The sequence below is a fragment of the Cupressus sempervirens genome, chromosome 3, assembly GCF_028749045.1.
Source record: "Cupressus sempervirens isolate cs-2001-9-10 chromosome 3, ASM2874904v1, whole genome shotgun sequence".
NCBI classification, from domain to species: domain Eukaryota; kingdom Viridiplantae; phylum Streptophyta; class Pinopsida; order Cupressales; family Cupressaceae; genus Cupressus; species Cupressus sempervirens.
In genome coordinates, this window is record NC_143120.1 from 852,101,839 (window position 1) to 852,122,957 (window position 21,119).

Sequence of the window (21,119 nt, forward strand, 5' to 3'; positions counted from 1 at the left end):
TCCCATAACCTTTTCTTATCTACTATTTGTGTAGGTCCATATACATTGCTTATAATTAGTTGGAGGTTATGTATGTAACTAAAGACTCTACTTCCCATCTAGTTATTATTGGATTATATGGTATTAATGTCTACTTTCTGCAGGCTCCAAATGACTCCCAGTCCTCCTGAAGCCCCATTTGATTCACCGAATTCTATTTTCCATCTACCTAATTTCTTTCCTAATTTACCCCCTTCTACTTCATTCAATTTGATTTCTTATATAAGTTTTATTTTGATACAAATAAATTAATATTACACTTTAACAAGCATTGCTTACTAGGAGCATTTAAGCCCCTAGTATTCCACATTGTACCCCTCATTGGCTATTTGGAAGGAACTCCCCCTTCCCTACATCTAGGACTTCAAAAATATTTTTTTTCTCCTTTGCTTGTCTATCTTGATGCAGAGCCACACCTTGGAAAACTCAGGAGGAATCAGTCACTCAGCTGAGTTGCTTCAAGGGGCATCTACAACCTTCAGAATCACACATTGAAATCAGATTCAATAAACAAAACTTTGAAAATAGAATCCCCCAAAATATCTTCTTGCTACCTCCGGATAGACCTGCACTCAGACATGAATAACTTTCGAACCAAAAACAATTTACTCAATCCAACCATTGAGATTTGGCGTAACTAGGTTTCAAACAACATATAAAAATTTGAGAGAAATCCAATGGTTCAAACCCGAGATATTGACCACGCATTAGAGTACATTTTTCTGCAAAACATTGCTTCTTGCTGTCTCTAGATAGACCTATGAACAGACATGTATAACTTTTGAACCAGATCAAAACTCTTCAATCGCTCTAGTGAAGATGGGCATAATTAGGCCTATAATAACATATCCAAAGCTCATGAAAATCGAACGGTGCATTTGGGAGATATTACCCACGCACTGAGACTAATTTTCTGCAAACATACCAAATTCGACCCAAAACTAAAACTTTTTAATCTTTTGCAAACTATCAACTTGTTTCCAGTGAGAGGATAAGAAAAATCCGTTCAAAACTCAGACCATCGAAAACTTACACAAAGAAAAAATGAAAAAAAATTCCATATCTCTCCAAATTCGATTCTTTTCTTACATAGCCGACTGGCTCACCCTTAAAACTGACTTTCTTTTTCCTATTAAAAGATGTGAAACGTTTTCTTCTTATTTTAGAAAAGAAGAATGTCTTCTATCCAAAAAAAGGATAAGAATCTAAAACATTTTTTCTACCAATATTAGACAGTCGTTTTCTAAGTCAGGAATATTCCAAAAACTGCCTACTACCTATTATTGGATTCTAAAAATCATTAAACACTCCACCGACGAACTAAAAAAAAACTATTCTAATTTAAGATCCACACACTTGGTCCTAGGTGGCTATATCTGGAGAGCTTATCAAACTTCTACTCTAGGTATGCCACCACATGTAGGACGTTATTATAAACTTCAAAAACTAAAAGCATTTAAAACATAACATTAAATTCCCTATTACATTTTCAACAATGTTGCCTCCTATAGTGTTTCTCTTCTCTGCCACTGCAGCATACTCCCCTGTAGAACGAATCTCAAGTCCTCTTGAGATGATGTGTTGTAGAAATGAATCTCATTCTTCTTTCAAACTTTCCAATTTCTTTGAACTAGGATGAGCATATCTACAAGAAAACCAAAAATAATATCCAACTTCTCCACCTTGTAGCTTTGATTCTTTAATGTTGTAAATGTCACAGAAAATTCTCTAGCATGATTCACTATACATGAAATTTGCATCCCTGCATAAACATCATTAGAAGAAAACATATCATCAGAATTAAGATTATTTGAGTTCTCTTGTTGAATATGAGCTTCCTTATACACCATGTAATGTGCATCATATCTATCTTCATCAATAGTAACCATAAACTTATCTGCTTCTTGACTATCAACCAGTTTCACATCTTGAATCTTAAGAATCGTATTTATCTCTTCTTCCTTAATTAAACATTTATCATCATCTTGATCTTCTGTAGTAATCTCACTTTCAAATATCTCTTTCTTATTACAACTTTTCTCAAGAACAATAACAGTATTGCACTCTTTCCTTTCTTCTTCAAGCTGAGTTTCCATACTACCGCCATGCCTTTTCCATTCTCCCACAATGGCTGCAAATTTTTCCCATAAATCAGATTCTTCTTTAGAACTTACTGTTACACATTCCTTAGCTTCATCTTCATGCCATTCCTCTTGACATTTTTCTTCATTATGCATATTTAAGGCTTCATCAGTTGCCTCCAAAATCTTTTCCGTAGGAGTACCTTCCAACATTGTACTCTTCTCTATTTTCAAAGGACATGTTACTGTTCCAACCACAAATTGTTCACACTCAAATCCCATAGGACTTGTTTCATTACTGCTCTCACCAATAGTTACTTGCTGCACTTCTTCTTTCTGCATTTTATTTTCTCTCAACTTAGCTTCATTCTCTTCAAGTTTCCTTCTCAAACTTTTTATTTTCTCTTCTATCTTGCTTACCTCTTCTCTTTGTTTTCTCATTTCTTCTTTCTCTCTTTTCTTCTTTTCCTCTATCTCTTTCTGCTTTGAATCCTTTCTCTGCCGATACTTTCTAAAAAGATACAATAAAGCTGCTTCTTCTTTTCCCATCATTCCTCAGGTAGGTTATTTTCTTCTTATCTAGTCTCCTGGACTTCTTCTCAGACTATTTCTCTCAATCTTTTACAATCACACAAACATATACACAACTACTTTTTTCCAAACCTTTTGCTGAGCTCTGATACCAAAAATGATGCAGAGCCACACCTTGGAAAACTCAGGAGGAATTAGTCACTCAACTGAGTTGCTTCAAGGGGCATCTACAACCTTCAGGATCACACATTGAAATCAGATTCAATAAACAAAACTTTGAAAATAAAATCCCCCAAAATATCTTCTTGCTGCTTCTGAATAGACCTGCACTCAAACATGAATAAATTTTGAACCAAAAAAGATTTAATCAATCCAACCGTTGAGATTTGGTGTAACTAGGTTTCAAACAACATATAAAAATTTGAGAGAAATCCAATGGTTCAAACCTGAAATATTGACCACGCATCAGAGTACATTTTTCTGCAAAACATTGCTTCTTGCTGTCTCTAGATAGACCTGTGAATAGACAAGTATAACTTTTGAACCAGATCAAAACTCTTCAATCGCTCTGGTGAAGATGGGCATAATTAGGCCTATAATAACATATCCAAAGCTCATGAAAATCCAACGGTGCATTTGGGAGATATTACCCATGCACTGAGACTAATTTTCTGCAAACATATCAAATTCGACCCAAAACTAAAACTTTTTAATCTTCTGCAAACTATCAACTTGTTTCCAGTGAGAAGATAAGAAAAATCCGTTCAAAACTCAGACCATAAAAAACTTACACAAAGAAAAAATAAAAAAAACATTCCATATCTCTCCAAATTCGATTCTTTTCTTACATAGCCGACTGGCTCACCCCTAAAACTGACTTTCTTTTTCTTATTAAAGGATGTGAAACGTTTTCTTCTTATTTTAGAAAAGAAGAACGTCTTCTATCCAAAAAAAGGATAAGAATCTGAAACGTTTTTTCTACCAATATTAGACAATTGTTTTCTAAGTCAAGAATATTCCAAAAACTTCCTACTACCTATTATTGGATTCTAAAAATCATTAAACACTCCACCTACGAACTAAAAAAAAAAATTCTAATTTAAGATCCACACACCTGGTCCTAGGTGGCTATATCTGGAGAGCTTATCGAACTGCTACTCTAGGTATGCCACCACATGTAGGATGTTATTACAAACTTCAAAAACTAAAAGCATTTAAAACATAACATTAAATTCCCTATTACATTTTCAACAAGGTTGCCTCCTATAGCGTTTCTCTTCTCTGCCACTGTAGCATATCTACCTCTCTAAGCTCTTTTAGTGATTTTCTTCCCCTTTTTATTTTTTGTTTGCCACATTTTTGTGTTCTAAAACCCTCCTGATTAATAGAAATACCCAAGTTGTCCAATGAGTACTGGTCATTTCCTGGATTTATTTCTTCTTCCTTGCATTCTCCTTCTTCTATTAATTCTTCAAACATCTAATCTTTCCTTTTTCCTTTGGACTCTTTAACTTGTTGCTTTGATTCATTGATTTCCTCTATCTCCCTTGTGTTAGTTTGTGGTAACTGATCAGGAAAGTAATGTACATACTTCATAAATTCTTTGAGGTTCGAAGCATTGGCCTAATTTTTTTTTTTGGCTCGTGGTCGACATTGTGGCCAACATATGGTCAACATGTTTTAACCCTAACGAGGCATAAAATATTTGTATAAAAGGGCTTAGGGTTAGGTATTTTTCATTAAGTTGTGATACAAAATTGGTTCGTGCGGCAGTATTGAGTTGTAAAGGATTACGGATTGTAATCAAGTTGTAATCACTAGATTGTAATAAGATCAGACTTTTTGTTTGGTAGATGTAGTCTAGGGATTGGGTGAAGCATGTTAAATCTTGGCGCCTTGTGTTCTTTTCTGTGTGATCTATTATTTTTTGTTATTGGTTATATTTGCATGTAATTGTTATTTCCATCAGTGGTTTAATCCTAACAAGTGGTATTAGAGCCTAGTTATTTTTCAATTATCCTCTGCAGGAAAGTTTCATAGTTTAGTGGGAGTCTCACAGTTGAGTGGGAGAGATGGCAGATGAGGGTAAGCTGAGGGTTGATAGGTTTAATGGGCAGAACTTCCAGTTATGGAAGATGCAAATGGAAGACTATATGTATCAAAAGGATTTATGAAAGTCGTTGGAAGGCAAAGCCAAGAATCAGGGATCTATGTCAAATGATGAATGAGATCTTTTGGACAAAAAGGCACTTGGAAGCATTCAGTTATGCCTAGCACCATTAGTGGCATTTAATATTAAAAAAGAGAAGATGACAGAAGAGTTGATGAAAACCCTAGTGACATTGTATGAAAATCCCTCCACTTCAAACAAGGTATTTCTCATGAAGCGTTTATTTAATATGAAAATGGCAGAAGGTGGATCTATTGCAGATCATTTAAATGAGTTTAATACTATTACTAGTCAGTTATCTTCTATGGGTATCAATTTTGATGAAGAAATTAGGGCTCTCTTGATTTTGTGTTCTTTGCCTGAAAGCTGGAATGGCTTGGTAATGGTTGTGAGTAATTCTGTTCCTAGATCTAGCACCCTAAAATATCATGATGTGATCAGTGTTATTTTGAGTGAGGAAACTCATAGCAAAACCTCAGGTGGATCTACATCAGGAAGTGTTTTGAATACACAAAGTAGGGGCAAAATGACTGAGAGATGAAGTAATTCTGGAAATCATGGGAAATCAAGAGGAAAGTCAAAGGGGAAGAGGTCTCAATCGAGAGGATCAAATGACTACTGGTATTGTGGGAAATCAGATCATAAAAAGAAAGATTGTTGGAATCGAAAGAAAAATGAAGGAGATAAATTAGATGGAGATAAGGAGGCAAATGTGGTAAGTAACGAATCTGAAGAGAATGCTTTGCTTCTATCTTTAGAAAGTGTTGATGATTCATGGGTTTTAGATTTTGGTGCTTCATTCCATGCTACACCTCATAGAGGTTATTTCATTGATTATGTCTAAGGGGATTTTGGGCTTGTTTATTTAGGGGATAATGAACCCTGTCAGATTGTTGGAAAAGGCAAAATTAAGATTAAGTTGCAGAATGGGAATCATTGGCTACTACATAAGGTAAGACATGTTCCAAGGCTGAGTAGGAATTTAATTTCAGCAGGGCAACTCGGTGATGAGGGTTGTGTAGTTACTTTTAATGATAAAAATTAGAAGGTTTCAAAAGGTTCCCTCGTAGTAGCAAAATGTGTGAAAGTAGGCACCTTATATCTTTGTACAAGTCATATTGTTACTTCTACTTTAATTGTTTCAGAGAAAAATGAATGTTCAAGAACAAATGTTGCAGTTGAGCAGGGAGAACAAATAGCTGATGTAGATTCAGATACAGCGTTGTGGCACAATAGACTTGGACACATGAGTGAGAAAGGTATGAAAGTACTTCATTCAAAGAAAGTTTTACCAGGTCTAAAATGTGTTAATATGGATTTCTATAAAAGTTGTGTGTATGGAAAACAAAAGAGAGTGAGTTTTTTAAAGATTGGGAAGGAAAACAAAAAGGAGAAATTAGAGCTTGTGCATACTGATGTATGGGGACCAGCTCAGGTGTCTTCCCTTGGAGGCTCTCATTATTATCTTAGATTTATTGATGACATCACTAGAAAAGTATGGATTTATTTTCTTAGATAGAAATCTGATGTATTTCAAACTTTTAAGAAATGGAAATGCTTGGTTGAAAATTAGACTGGTAAGAAATTAAAATTTCTCAGATCTGATAATGGTGGTGAGTATTGCAGTCATGAATTTGAAGATTATTGCTCCACTAATGGTATTCATAGACAAAAAATTGTTCCAAGGACTCCACAGGAAAATGGAGTGGTTGAACGCATGAACAAGACTATAATGGAACATGCAAGGAGCATGAGGTTGCATGCTAGGTTGCCCTTACACATGTGGGCAGAGGTTGTCAATACTGTTGTATATTTGATTAATAAAGGTCCCTCTACTCCTTTGGGTTGTGGTATTCTAGAGGAGGCATGGACTGGTAAGAAGGTGAGTTATTCTTTTCTCAAAACTTTCAGTTGTGAAGCATTTTCTCACATAGATTTTGAAAATAGAACCAAGCTAGAAGCTAAGTCAAAGAAATGTGTATTTGTTGGATATGGCATTAATGAGTTTGGTTATAGGCTTTGGGATTTTGAAAATCATAAAATTGTAAGAAGCAGGGATGTCATATTCAATGAGAAAGTGTTGTACAAAGATCTATTGCAGCAACATGAGAAGAAAGAAGATGATTATGTAGTGCTAGATGATACTCCAAAAGCTGATGTTCCAACCATTCCTCATGATGTGCAACAACTGCAACAACAAATACCACACACAGCGGTGAATGTCAGACAATCAACAAGGTAAATTAGACCTCCACAAAGATGTTTTCCCTCTTTGTATTCAATTTTACTTATTGATGCTGGTGAACCTAAATGTTATGATGAAGCTGTGCAGGTGGATACTAAGATTCAGTGGGAGTCTGCAATGAAAGATGAAATGGACTCTTTGCTGAAAAATAAGACATAGGATTTATGCAAGTTACCTGTAGGTAAAAAGGATTTATAGAATAAGTGGGTTTACAGGCTAAAATAAGAGGATGGAGGTAAGAAAAGATTTAAAGCCAGGTTAGTTGTGAAAGGATTTGCATAGAAAAAGGGAATTGATTGTGATGAGATATTTTTTTCTATTGTTAAAATGACTTCTATCCGTACTATTTTAAGTCTAGTGGCTACTGAAGATTTGCATTTAGAGCAGTTGGATGTTAAAACAACCTTCCTTCATGGTGATTTGGATGAAGAGATATATATGGCTCAACTACAAGGATTTGCGGTCAAAGGTAAGGAGAACTTAGTGTGCAAATTGAAGAAAAGTTTATATGGCTTGAAGCAAGCACCTCGGCAATGGTATCTGAAATTTGATAGTTTTATGCATGAGCATGGTTACAGTAGGTGTCATTCAGATCATTGTGTCTACTTTTAGAGGTTGGATGATGATAGCTACATTATTTTATGTTTATATGTTGATGATATGCTTGTAGCTGGGTCTAACATGGATCACATTAAGGGGCTGAAAAGCCAATTAGCACATGCATTTGCTATGAAGGATTTGGGGGCAGCAAAACAAATCCTTGGTATCAATATTTGCAGAGATAGAAAAAATAGAACATTGACGGTATCTCAGGCTGATTATGTTGAGAAGGTGTTGCAACGTTTCTCTATGGAGAATGCTAAAGTTGTCAACACACCTTTACCTGGTCATTTGAAATTGACTAAGGAGATGTGTCCTAAGACACAAGAAGAGGAGGATAAGATGTCCAAGGTACCCTATGCTTCAGCTGTAGGAAGCTTGATGTATGCTATGGTAAGTACTAGGCTAGATATTGCACATGTAGTGGGAGTTGTTAGTAGGTATATGAGTCATCCAGGAATTGAACATTGGAATGCAGTCAAATGGATTCTCAGATATTTGAGAGGAACATCCAATAAGTGTTTACACTTTGGGGGCTCTACTACTGATTTATAGGGCTATGTTGACTCAGATTTGGTAGGGGATATTGATACTAGGCAGAGTACTATAGGTTATGTCTTTACTATTGGTGGGGCAGCTGCTACAGAGGCAGCTAAGGAGATGATATGGCTTCAGTTCTTCTTGCAAGAATTGGGAAATCCTCAGAAGGATAATTATTTGTTCACAAATAGTCAGAGTGCCATTCATCTTGCAAAGAATTCAGCTCTACATTCAAAGACCAAACACATATAGTTGTGGTACCATTTCATTCAGTCAGTTTTGGAGGATGGACAGTTAAAGCTAGAGAAGATACATACCAATGACAATCCAACAGATATGTTGACAAAGGTAGTAACAAGAGAGAAGTTGAACTCCTCTTTAGCTTTGGTTGGTCTTCTAGATTGAACATGAATAAAAGAACAACAGAGTCCAGGGTGGTTTGATCTAGTGGGAGCCCCATGTGGTAGCGGTATTGCTACAGGATCAGTTTGCAAGTGGGAGATTATTGTTTAGTGTGGAGGTTGGTTAGTCCCTAAGTGGGAGATTGCTAGTTTGTGGTGACTGATTAGGAAAGTACTATACATACTTCATAAATTCTTCAATGTGGAGCAATGTAGAGTAAAATTTTTTGGGCGACATTGGGCCATGGCCGATGTTTTGGCCAACATATGGTCGACATTTTTTAACCTTAAAGTGGCATAAAATACTTGTATAAAAGGGCTTAGGGTTAGGTATTTTTCATTAAGTTGTGATGCAAAATTGGTTCTTGCGGCGGTATTGAGTTGTAAGGGATTACAGATTGTAATCAGGTTGTAATCACTGAATTGTAATAAGATCGGACTTGTTGTTTGGTGGATGTAGCCCAGGGATTGGGTGACCCATGTTAAATCTCGGTGCCTTGTGTTCTTTTCTGTGTGATCTATAATTTTTTGTTATTGGTTATATTTGCATGTAATTGTTATTTCCATCTATGGTTTAATCCTAACACCTTGCTTTATTTATGTCATCTAGAACCCCAAACTCTTCCCATATATGGTTATTCCCATTTTGTTTTCTTTCTATCATCTGCTCCTTGTTTGTCATTAATTCCTCAAATACTAATGCGTCTATGCATGTTGCTATTCAACTAGGATTAATGATCCTTCAGTTTCATTTTGTTCTTTTCTTACTTCTTGTGTAAAGATATGTTTTCCATTCACCGGTGTTTGCAAAAATTTATAGCTCTTTTTCTTTGGTATTTTTTGGATAGTCATGTTGCTCCATTGAGCTGATGAAGCTGTTGGGATTGATATTTCTTGAACCTGGTCATCACTAATCCCTTCTAATCCTATGTTGCCTTGATTCCTTATTTCTATCTTACTATCTTGCTCATTTATATGAATTTGATTGGTATTAGCTATATCTTGTTTTAGTAAGGCCTCATCTTCTAAATTTAGGTCCTCTTTATTGGATGTCTCTTGGTTTTGGTGCTCAACTATTCTGATTTCTAAACTTGCTCCTACTTCAGAGTTATCCACTATTTTCCTTCCGTCTAATTCATTATTGATTGCTTCTTTCCTTTTCACTTCCTTCTTAAATTGTTGTTCCATGTTCCCATGCTCTTTATATTTTTGTACTCCTATTGTTATTTCATCAATATCATTTTGTAATAGTAATACATCATGGGTCATTTTGTTGAATTCCTATAGGCTCATGTCAATTTCTTCTAATGCCCTATTCTGTCTTTGACACACCTTGAATTCTTTGAGTTTTATCAAATTTAATTGGCTCTCTTTATTTTCCTCTACTTTCTTAACGATTTCCCCCAATGTTACTATTTCTCTTTGTAAAGTTCTTTGCTCTACTAGTACTCTTTCTTTTGTATGTCTACTATGAAGTTTAGTCCCCCCTTTTGGTATTATGTCTTTCTTCTACTTTATCATTACTTTTGATCTTTCCTTCTTTTGATTATTACTAATACTGTTGAGTGTCTCTTTTAAGTTCGATATTTTGTACTCTATGCTCAGGTTAGGTTTGATAATTCCTTTGATTTCTCCTTCATATTTCATGAAATCTAATTATCCTTTACTTTCTTATCGATTTCCCCTAATGTTATTGTTTCTCTTTGTAAAGTTCTTTGCTTTGCTAGTACTCTTTCTTCTATATGTCTACTATGAAGCTTAGTCCCCCCTTCTGTTATTATGTCTTTCTTCTGCTTTATTATTACTTCTGACCTTTTCTTCCTTTGATTATTACTGATATTGTGGAGTGCCTCTTTTAAGTTCAATGTTTTGTACTCTATGCTTAGGTTAAGTTTGATAATTTCTTAGATTTCTCATTCATGTTTCATGAAATCTAATTTATATATGATCTATTTGTTATTAATTTTTTTGTGTTAATTTCCTTCTGACATAAATCTGTTTCTATTAGAAAATTTATGTGACTAGATTGATTAAATTCTAATTTAATTCTTATTAAGGTTCCTAGAGATTTACCAATTTTGATTCAGGTTTGTAAATGATTAATTCTGGTGGAAAGTTTTTACATTCAAACCAATTTGGAGCTTGTTTCTTCTTAATTTTTTCATCACTCTAGTTTGGTTCCCAAGCTAGAAATTTGATAGAGTATCCTTTAGAAAAGAAGAATGAAATTGAAACTAATTTATCCCTAATTTCCCTATTTTTGCAATGCATATACAATAAATTATTGGAAAAGGAGATGATACTTACCTATTTCTTGTAGATCTTTTCTAACTTCTTACTAAGTTTGAGCAATACTTACTTGGTCCGCTCCAATGTACAAATATGCCTAGCTTAGAGCATTTCATCCATTTCTCATCTATATATTTATCACTTATGATTAGTATATCATAATTAAGTTTATGAGTATCTAGGATTCTTATAGATGGAGGCATTGAGCTTTTAACTACTCCCTTTCTTCTATCTATTCTTTTATGATGGGGAATGTAGGCTTTCTGGTTCAAAGGTTTGATTGAGGAAACCCTAATATCAGTTGCAGGTGTTGTGATCTGGTGTCTAGGGCCTAAAGGGATACTATTTACTACTGAAATTTTTTCAAGTCTTAGTTTGCTTACAAACATGCTCTCCTTAGGCTTCTTTTTGGATGCTTTTTGTTCCTTGAACCTTGATGTCTTCTTTGCATATAGTGTTTTGCTGAAGAATACCTCTTATCGTTTGACTATCACATCTTCCTCTAAGAGGTTTGAGGCTATTTTGATATTTTTATGGATCGTTGTGCACTTCTTGATCTTCCTTTTTATCACTTGTTGCCATCCATTTTTCACTTTATTTTTTTGTCTTCCTTGCATTTTGAGAATTTTATTATTCCTAGCTTCATGTAATTTAACTATGATATTGAACGTTGCTTGCCTTTGGCCTTTGCCTTCTTTTGTTTCAACTGATAAGACCTCAAATTTTTTACTGGTGTGAAGGTAAGGGTGTTCTGCCTGTTCATTTTGCTTGATATTTTGATGAGTCAGGGGACTCTGTTTATGAAGATTTTCCCTATTAGGGAAGAAGTCTTTTTGTTTGATATTTGTGCTCGAGTTTTTTTGAATACACATAATTGCTAAATGTAGTTTTTGGTCTTACTACTTTTTTTTTGCTATTTCTATCATTTTTCATTGTCGTTGAAGGAAAAAATTAGTATTTAAATTCTTATTATAACAAATTGAGCACAATAGTTTAGTATATAGAATTCAATTGAATTCTAACATTTTATTAAATAATGTTTATTCCAATGTAAAGAATACAAAAAATGGATGTGTTAAACATAAATTTTGTAGATGAATGAAAATATATTAGTACTTTTTGCAACAATTGACATCGCAAGGTGAGGTTATTAGAAACAATGCTTGATAGTGTGTTAGGGATGGGAGGAATCTGTAGGCTACGTGGCTAGATTCATGAAAATGGATATCACGACAACTTCTATTTAAAATGAATGATCAATTGTTAGTCTATGTAATGACAGGGGTTTCCATAGCAATTATAGAAATAAGAATGGAAAAAAAGTAAATCAAATATTATATCATTTCAAATTATTTTTTATTGGTTGTTTTCAATAAACAAAAATTAGGTCACAAATTGTACATTAGAACTAAATTTTAAAATTCTCAAATTCAAGCATTTAATTTGAGTGAAGGCATAACAAGACAACCAAAGCTAGTATTTAAAGAAATTACATTTAAAATAAGTAATTTCATTGCTAAATCTAATTGTACTAAAGTTCACAAAAAATAAGAAAAGATTTATATTGGTATACATTAACCCTCTCTCCTTTCTGCCCCTCTTATCTCTCCCCCCCTCCTCATATCAAAGCATAAAATGAGTTTATTGATAATGAGTCTCGACCATCTTATATTCCTTACCCTCCCTCACCATCTCTCTCTCTCTCTCTCTCTCTCTCACACACACACACACACACACACACACACACACACACACACACACACACACATAAAATGAGTCTATTAGTATTGATTTTCAATAATCTTCTAGATCTAGATAAATTTTCAATCATATTTGGGTCCTTTTAAGTAGGTCAACAATTGATTTCAAGCTATCAAATCTTCATTTAGACTTTTCTTACAAAACAATATCATTTGCTAAATGACATATTAATTGATTTTATGTACCACACAAATGTATGCAAATACTAGACCCAAAAATTCTCTAATTGTCATTCTACACCTTTTCATAATATCCATAACACTAATTATAAATCCTAAAAAACATCTAATTTTAAAACTACCCTCCAAAAAATGTAGAAACACAAATTCGTAATAAATAGAAAGCCATAAAAAGAAGATCTAAGAAATATCAGTGGACCCTGTCAACAATTTCTTGAATTCTTACAAGAAAATAAATCTAATTATTAAAAACTCCCACTAGTAAAAGTGTTAGATTATATGATAAAGAGATAAATAGATATAATGGGTCATGCAGCCAAATTAAGCTATTGGATTCTATAGTAAATAGATGAATGCATGTAATCGGTCCCTACTGCCAGATCCTATGGCTTTGATTAACATAGATGAAGTGATTGATGTATTGTGTTCATTGGGAAGTTAATCGTCTAGACCTTGCACTTTCGCGTGACATGAACTTAGAAGCTCTTGAGAACGAGGGATTTTTTGTTTTCAATATTACACCAAACAATATTGAGACCATTAACTCATCTCTTGGGAGCATAATCAAAGGACTAGGATTATTGTTAAAGGCGCAAATGTTAAAGTGAATGAAAAGTTTGAAATTAAAGAAAGATTACTTGATAACAATTCTATGAAGAAGCTAATCCTAAAATTAAAAATATTAAATATTAAATTGTTTAATGAAACTAACAATAAGTCATAACTATAAATGAGACGAATGCCCTATTACTTTCTGGCTTAAAAGGCCCACTATTCTACAATATACATCAGAGGGGCTAATTCAAATGTTTTTTTATTATTATACTAAGCAATGGTGGACGTCTTTCGTCCCTATTAAATCCTGAAAACTCTGTGAATCTAGGGTAATCATTCACCAAGAGAACATGAAAAGGGTAAACATTTATTTCATCTGAACATTTCCCTCTGATATCCACGACAAGGAAATCCAGAGCAGCTCTATGATTTTGCGAGCCAGAGAGGCTCATCAAATTCACCCTTAAGCTTCTCCACAGACAGACGATCCAAATCCAATTCATTCGCACTGGAGCCCTGGTGCCACACGGGAGTTCCATCTTCATAAGCATTGAATGTAAGCCTCTCAAGACAACTCCCATCCAATGCAGACACAAAAATCTCTCCATAAGGCTGGTAATGGTGGGGCAATGAAACAGGTTCCGCCGATACCCCACTATAACTGGCATTTAACAGCAAGCTTTTCGAATCGGGGCTAAAGGCAATATGATTGATCCTATCCTTATCACAACCAGGCATCCTGTGCAGCCCTGTTCCATCCGGATGAATCAAATAGACGCTGAAATACACTTCCTGATGTGGGTCATGTCGATTGGAGGAAAACCCAATCCATTGGCCGTCGGGAGACCAGCAGGGCATGGTGTCAATCCAGGGGCCTTCCGTCAGGGTTCGAATCCCGCCCTCCTCGCCTTCCTCTGCATCCATTATGTACAGATTCTTGTGCCCGGATCGCCCCGATCTGAACACCAATTGTTTCCCATCTGGAGATGAATACGGGAATGCATTGTTGCTGGTGCCTTCTTTTGTTAAAACCCTCACCTCAGATTTCACCTCATACTCTTCCCCCAATTCCTCTGGCTTAAATCTGATAGAGATAACATGGACGGTAGATTGATTGGGAGCGAAAACAGGGCCAAGGGAAGCATACAAGAGGCCTTGTTGTCTGCCATTCCAAGCAACTGCAAATGCAGGGCCTTTGAACAACTCCCACCGCTTCGATCCGTCGGCTTTCACCACATGAACTCCGCCGTCCGGGACACCAACATTGGGGTTAAATGCTATCAAAAACCCATCTGGTGAAAACGCCGGGAAAGCCCCATTAATCCTCTGTAATTTCAGCTTCGGAATTGGGGATTCCACTGGTTCTAACACTGGAACAAACATGTCGGCGCCCTGGGCATCTTCGCCCCTGAATCTGTGAAATCCTAATTTCATAGAATCAGGGGAAACGAAAGGATTGTAGTGATGAATCTCAGGACTGATGGACGCTGTGACCGGTATAAAAGACTTCGATTGAAGGTCAAAGATTTCAATATGCCTGAATTTGATCCCTGGTTTGCGCGTGGCAACGGCTATCCAGCTCCCTGTGGCAGAAGCGCAAGGGGTGAAAGCGTCTACAGAGGGCGGAGTAACGCGCTCTGGTTTAATCGATTCATCCAGAAGATTCAATCTGTAGATGCTCCACCATCCATCTTCTGATTTCCTGTGAAAATAAACAGTATTCTCATTTCCCCAACTGGGCCAGCCTCCTCGCTCTGCAACCATCCTCCTACATGATCCGTTCTCGGCCTTGAAAACAAAGAGATCCGTGTGGAGATCCTGAATATGGTCTCTTTCCCATTCTTTTTCCCCGTACGAAGCCACCATTACCCACTTCCCAGAAGGAGAAACTGCGGGGCTGTAGTCCACTACTTCATGAGGGGTAAGCCGGATTGTAAGCCCTGTTTTAAGGCAAGTAGCATAAACTGCACACCAGCTCTTGGGCAATCTGTCCGGAGGCTGTTGCATAGACACAAAATAGGCCCTTCCGTTTCTTACCACCGGTCTGTCGAAGAAGAATACAGGATGCTCTGAATCATTCACTGTGCCATTCAATGGACCCAAAACTGGCCCGATTGCATTTGCAGAGCTGAAATGGATCCTCGCGTTTCCGGTTCTCTCTGATACATAAACGAGCATTTCTTCTTGTTCCTCTTCTTCGCACTGTGGGTTTGAATCTGGTGATGGAAGGGCTGGTCCTGTGAGGAGAAGCTTGGCGTCGGAGGGAGAGAGGAATTGGGCATTGTAGTTGATAGATTTTCCGTCGGTGAGTCTTTTGTGGTTGGGGAAATTGGGGTGGGAATGAGGAGAAAGGGGGTGAGGAAGGTCGACAGTGAAAACGTCAAAGCCATAGTGAAGCCTGCCCAGAACAGCATACACAATCGTACCCTCCAATTTTCTGTCGTCCTCGGGCTCTGCCATGGTCGCCATGAGCGATCGAACTGGTCAGTGGACGAATTGGAACAATGCAATGGCGCTCTGTTAAAGTAATTGTACTGGTTTCAGAAGATAAGATGATTGTCGTCCATTATAGAAATCCACTATCGTAGTTTGTGGTCGCACGGGCGTCCACGACTATAAATGTCACGTTTTATATACCTCTTTCCACGTCTTTGAATACCAGTTCGGAGTTGTAGGTGCAGTTGAGATAATATTTGGCTAATGTTGTGTTAGTTCAGGAAATGCGGTTGAATCAATATGGTCCATTAGCAACCTGATGAAGCCAAGATAACACGTCAGCGGACAACGAGAGGAATGTATATACCAATCTATTCTATATTTCATGTGTTAGAACTAATCTATTTCTTATGAGAATGAATGTAACACTTATTATTCATTGAATCTAAGTGATGTTCGTACACACGAAGTATGAGTAGGTCATCCATTACATTACTATTCTAGTTTGAGTGTGCTTAACTATGAAGTTACTCCCTAGTTAAACTCACTCTGCTCGCAATCTTATTTGCAAATCCTTCACCAAGTGTTCTGTCTTATGAACCATTCATTTGAAAGCCCCCTTAAGCTCATCAATCGATAAGCATGATACATTTTCTAGAGCATGTCAATTTCTGATATTGCTATCAAGACTCATTGATGCATATTTCACAAGTAGTGATTCACATGAATGGACATCTCTCATTAGATTGAATGGAACACTTGAAACTCATTAGATCTAGGTGATGCTCACAAAAGTGAAGCATTAAAACTTCCCATCCTAATACTACTCCAACAAAAACATCTTTTAATAAAAAATAGAAATATTTAATTTGATTCTATAAAATATTTATTAATCTTATAGATATTTAAAAATATTATTATTATTTAAATTCATAATATTTTTCTTATATTATTAGTTAACATCTGTTAAAAATAAGATAATAAATTTTATTTAAATTTTTTTTTTTTAATAATATAAATAAAAATGATATAATATTATATATAATAATGATATTAATTATAATGATCGAAAAAGTCGCTACAATGATATATATATATATATATATATATATATATATATATATATATATATATATATATATATATATATATATATATATATATATATATATATATATATATATATATATATATATATATATATATATATGATATTAATTATAATGATTGAAAAAGTTGCTACATAGAATTAGTTTCTTCTTAAAGATTAATGAATATAAAATAAAAATATAATGGTAGAATAATATTATAATAATGATTACATAGTTTTCATAGATTTTTTTTAAAATTTTAAAGAGTTAAATATAACAAATTGGTGTTAATACTTATTAACTTTTATAATGAGTTTATTAGAAACATTATAGATTTAAAAAATATATTAATATTTGTTTTAATGGAATAATGAAAAGATGTGATATATCTATGTGTACTTCACTTATATTCTTTTAATGATAAGTATGTTAGAAGTAGTTCACAAATACTTATCTTTTTTTATATAATAGTATTAATATGAGATTAACAATAAGTCTAATAGTAATTCTTTTGGAAGTATCATAGTAGAAATATCTTTATGGGAGACCAACAATCATAATTTGACACCACTTCCACACTAGGAATCAATTATGGAAGACCAAATCACAACTTAGTAGTCCAAATCTGACATCCCTTTGGGATTTGAATTTGGATCTCCACAATGAGAGCTTGATGCTTTCTCTAATTAGCCTCAACCCCTTGAATTTTTTTTTTTTTTTTGAGAACATTGTTATGATCATTGATGTAAGGTATTACTAACGATTATGTTTAATTGAATATTTTTGTAATATAAACTATTATTAATTATTTACCATTTTAGTGTTACATGTACATGTATATGTATATACACACACAAACACATACATGGTAAAGTCAACGTATAAATTTACTCAAATAAAATTATTTCAAAAATGATTTATCGGTAATTTGATTGGTTAATATTTTCCATCTCTTCAATGTAATTGGTTAAAATCTTTCAACTCTTATTCTAACCTTCAACCAATATCATGTGAAGTAATGATTGTTTGAGATTACGCACTATTGTGACTTGGAAAGTTATTACTTAATGATATGATTTTGTGTTGGATGCAATTACAACCCATCTACTTTTATTATTCACTAATGAAATTCTATGCTCTGTGTACTAATTTGTCTAAAGTACTACATGATAATGATGCATTATATATATACACAACCTATTTTTTAAAGGTTTGTATTCCAATTTCTCATGGTAAACATCATGAATTTGATTACAAGTTCTCACTTGAATCACGCATAGGTTTTTATACTAGCACTTGCACCCAAAGGAGGTGCAAGGAGTATGTTGATAGGTTTATGTTTTGAAATCATAAAAATGAAGATTTAGAAGATAAAAGAGTTCTTGAAGTTGATGCACACATAGTAACCTTTATTTTGGACAAATTAAAGTTATAGTAGTATCCTATTGTATTTTTTGTAGGGCATCTTATGATAATGTGACATTGAAATGCATGGAAAGACATAATAAAATGTTATATATATATATATATATATATATATATATATATATATATAAGATGAATCTATTGAAGAGAAAATGCATGTGGTGTATTAGGTTATGAGTAGCGGCTTGAGGCTACCTTAAATTTTTAAATAAGATGCATAAGCATATTTATAATCATATTACCAATTAGTGTCAAAAATCCAAGTGAAAGTGAACATGGTAACCAAGTCACCATACTGCTCGAGCAATGAAGGAGGAGATGAATGAGTTTTACAGTTATACTCGAGCTCAATACTCACCAAGATATTCTATAATTACTGAGAAAATGACATTACCAAGCCAATCAGAGGTCATCGAGAAGAGATTACACGGAGTGACAACATATAGAACACTATATTTACCGAGTGGAACAAAGACTATAAAAGTTTGAATTGGCACAAAATTTGATGAGACATGATCATACCTAGTGGAAAAATAGTTTACACAGATAGAGATAAAGATTTTCAAATATTTCTTGAAGACTATGCATTGATTGTTTTATGATTACAAGGTAGAAATGACCAATAGAAATGAGGAAAAAAAAGGAATAAAATGATAGATTGTTTTAGATCATTGACTTCGATAAGTGAAATATCCTAGAAAGTTCTTAAACCCTAATTAGGCTAGAGATTGAAAAGGCAAAAGAAAACTATAAAAGGACCTATATGGAACAATTTAAAGTTGTTGTTGAGAGAAGTATTGAAATGAGAAAGGAGAACTCATGACAAAGTAGAGTAAATCAGAGTTCAGAGATCACAGATTAAGGTAGAGTTGAGAAGAATTGTAGATCAATCACATAAAGTGATATATCAATGAGTAGACAAGGGATCTAATCAAGAAAAGTAAGTTTCTATTAAACATACCATTCACTAATACTTTCTAATCATTGTAATAGTTATAAATCCTTGAAGAAGGTAGACTTAACAGTCTTTATGTAAATTTATTAACAGAGTACTCACTTAGAAGAGTGTTGTAAAATCCTGGAAAAAGGTAGATCCTAACATATCTTATTGTATACTTTTAACATACTAAGTCACTAGAAGTGACAAAAACATTGTAGCTCTAACAAGACACCCTCTTACTGTAGTATTGATCAATTTGTGGGTAACATTCCCACTGCGGTTTTCCCTCTAACCAAGGCTTTCTCTATGAAAAAATGAGTTTTTTATGTGTTATGGCTTTATGTTTATGTTTACATGGTTGTTGCAATTTATATTAGACTAAGTTACTTTCATCTACAACCATTGTGGTAAATGTTATGTGATTGCTGAGTTATAGAAGTGAAAAGGAATATACCAATTTTTTTTAAGGTTAAAAGTTTTTGAGGATACTAATTCACTACCCCCTCCTTAGCATCCTACCTTTTCTAATATTCCAACAAAAATGTTTTAGCCAAATTGAACTTTAGAATATAAATTAATTTTATTGCAAAATTAAACTTGTATTATTATTGTGAATTCTTAGTATATGGCTTTGTTTTATTTTCTTTTATGATGTTTTGGGGGTTATGTAGGTGGCCAATTAGTATTGAACACCAGAGGCTATGAGACTACATATTTCTATGTGAAATGATATAACCATTTTTATGTCTCGATTAGTTTATATATGGATTGGAGTGTAAGTGTGAGTAATCCTTCTAGTTTTGATCATTATGTCTTTTAACCAAAGGGTTGATGATCACTATTTTATTAAGTCCATTTTTTTCTAGTTACCTCATAGTATGTTATCATTTATGTTGATGTATGTTCTTGATGGTTGTGTTGTGTATTATGTTACTTTCTATAATTTAAAATGGTTATCTTTACGTGTGATGTACTCTATGGTAGAGATGGATGCTATTGATATTGGTTTATTATTTTTTTCACGATGATGAGACTTTATGGATTGTATATGTGATTATGAGATATTCATTATGGGATGGATAATTCTATGAGATGTTATATTGAGATAGACAATGAATCCTTGTATGGATGTGATATTCTTTCCTATGCACCATTTATTTAATTTGGTAAATTTCATGATTATGGTTTATGAGAATGTTTATTTGGTGTTATTTGGATGATTTTGAATGGAGCATTAGGCTAGGTTATCTAGGTGGATAGAGGGGAAGCGACTTGCAATGGGGGTCAGGGCGCTAAGTGGCTGCCAAGGTAACTCATTATAAGTATCTTAATTAAGTGATAACAATACACATTAAATGGGGGACTTTAAAATGAATTGAAAAAATTAAGTGTTCCTCACCCATGCCTTGAGCACTAGTGCATGCTAGGATGGAGTGGGAGAAGATGTTTGATTGTGATCTTGCATAGTTAGTTTCCTTGTCTGTATAAAATGATTACTAATGGTGCATAGAGTCACTAGGGGGTTGTGGTCCAAAGAGACTACAAGGGTGACCTTAGAGTTGACTCATGTGATGACACTTCCCCATATGCATCTTAGGTTTCCTATTTATATTTATATTTATATTTGTGTTTTTTGTTTTGGGTTGCCTCTAGGATCATCTTTTTGTATGAGTAATACTACTTATTGTAGAGAGCTTTCAAGATCCTTGCCTAGAAATTGTGTTGTTTATTGTGTGATTTGATTACCCATGTGTGGATCATACATTATCTCCCTTGCATGGTGGGAGTGGTGCTTGTTTGGGTTACCACGAGGTCAGAAGGTAGTGACTTCTTACC

The 21,119-nt window shown here is 34.4% G+C and overlaps 1 protein-coding gene across 1 annotated transcript; it reads right to left on the reverse strand.

Annotated features, from left to right (window-relative positions):
- Positions 1-13,504: 13,504 nt before the first annotated feature.
- Positions 13,505-16,069, reverse strand: LOC149569459 (uncharacterized). The gene has a single exon (XM_089822165.1). The coding sequence runs from the start codon at positions 15,858-15,860 to the stop codon at positions 13,815-13,817; it is 2,046 nt and encodes a 681-aa protein (XP_089678291.1). The 5' UTR covers positions 15,861-16,069; the 3' UTR covers positions 13,505-13,814.
- Between the last annotated feature and the right edge of the window lie 5,050 nt (positions 16,070-21,119).

What these genes read in the sequence shown, in the direction of transcription:
- LOC149569459 (XM_089822165.1), bottom strand. Translation starts at nt 15,860, where the DNA reads ATGGCGACCATGGCAGAGCCCGAGGACGACAGAAAATTGGAGGGTACG.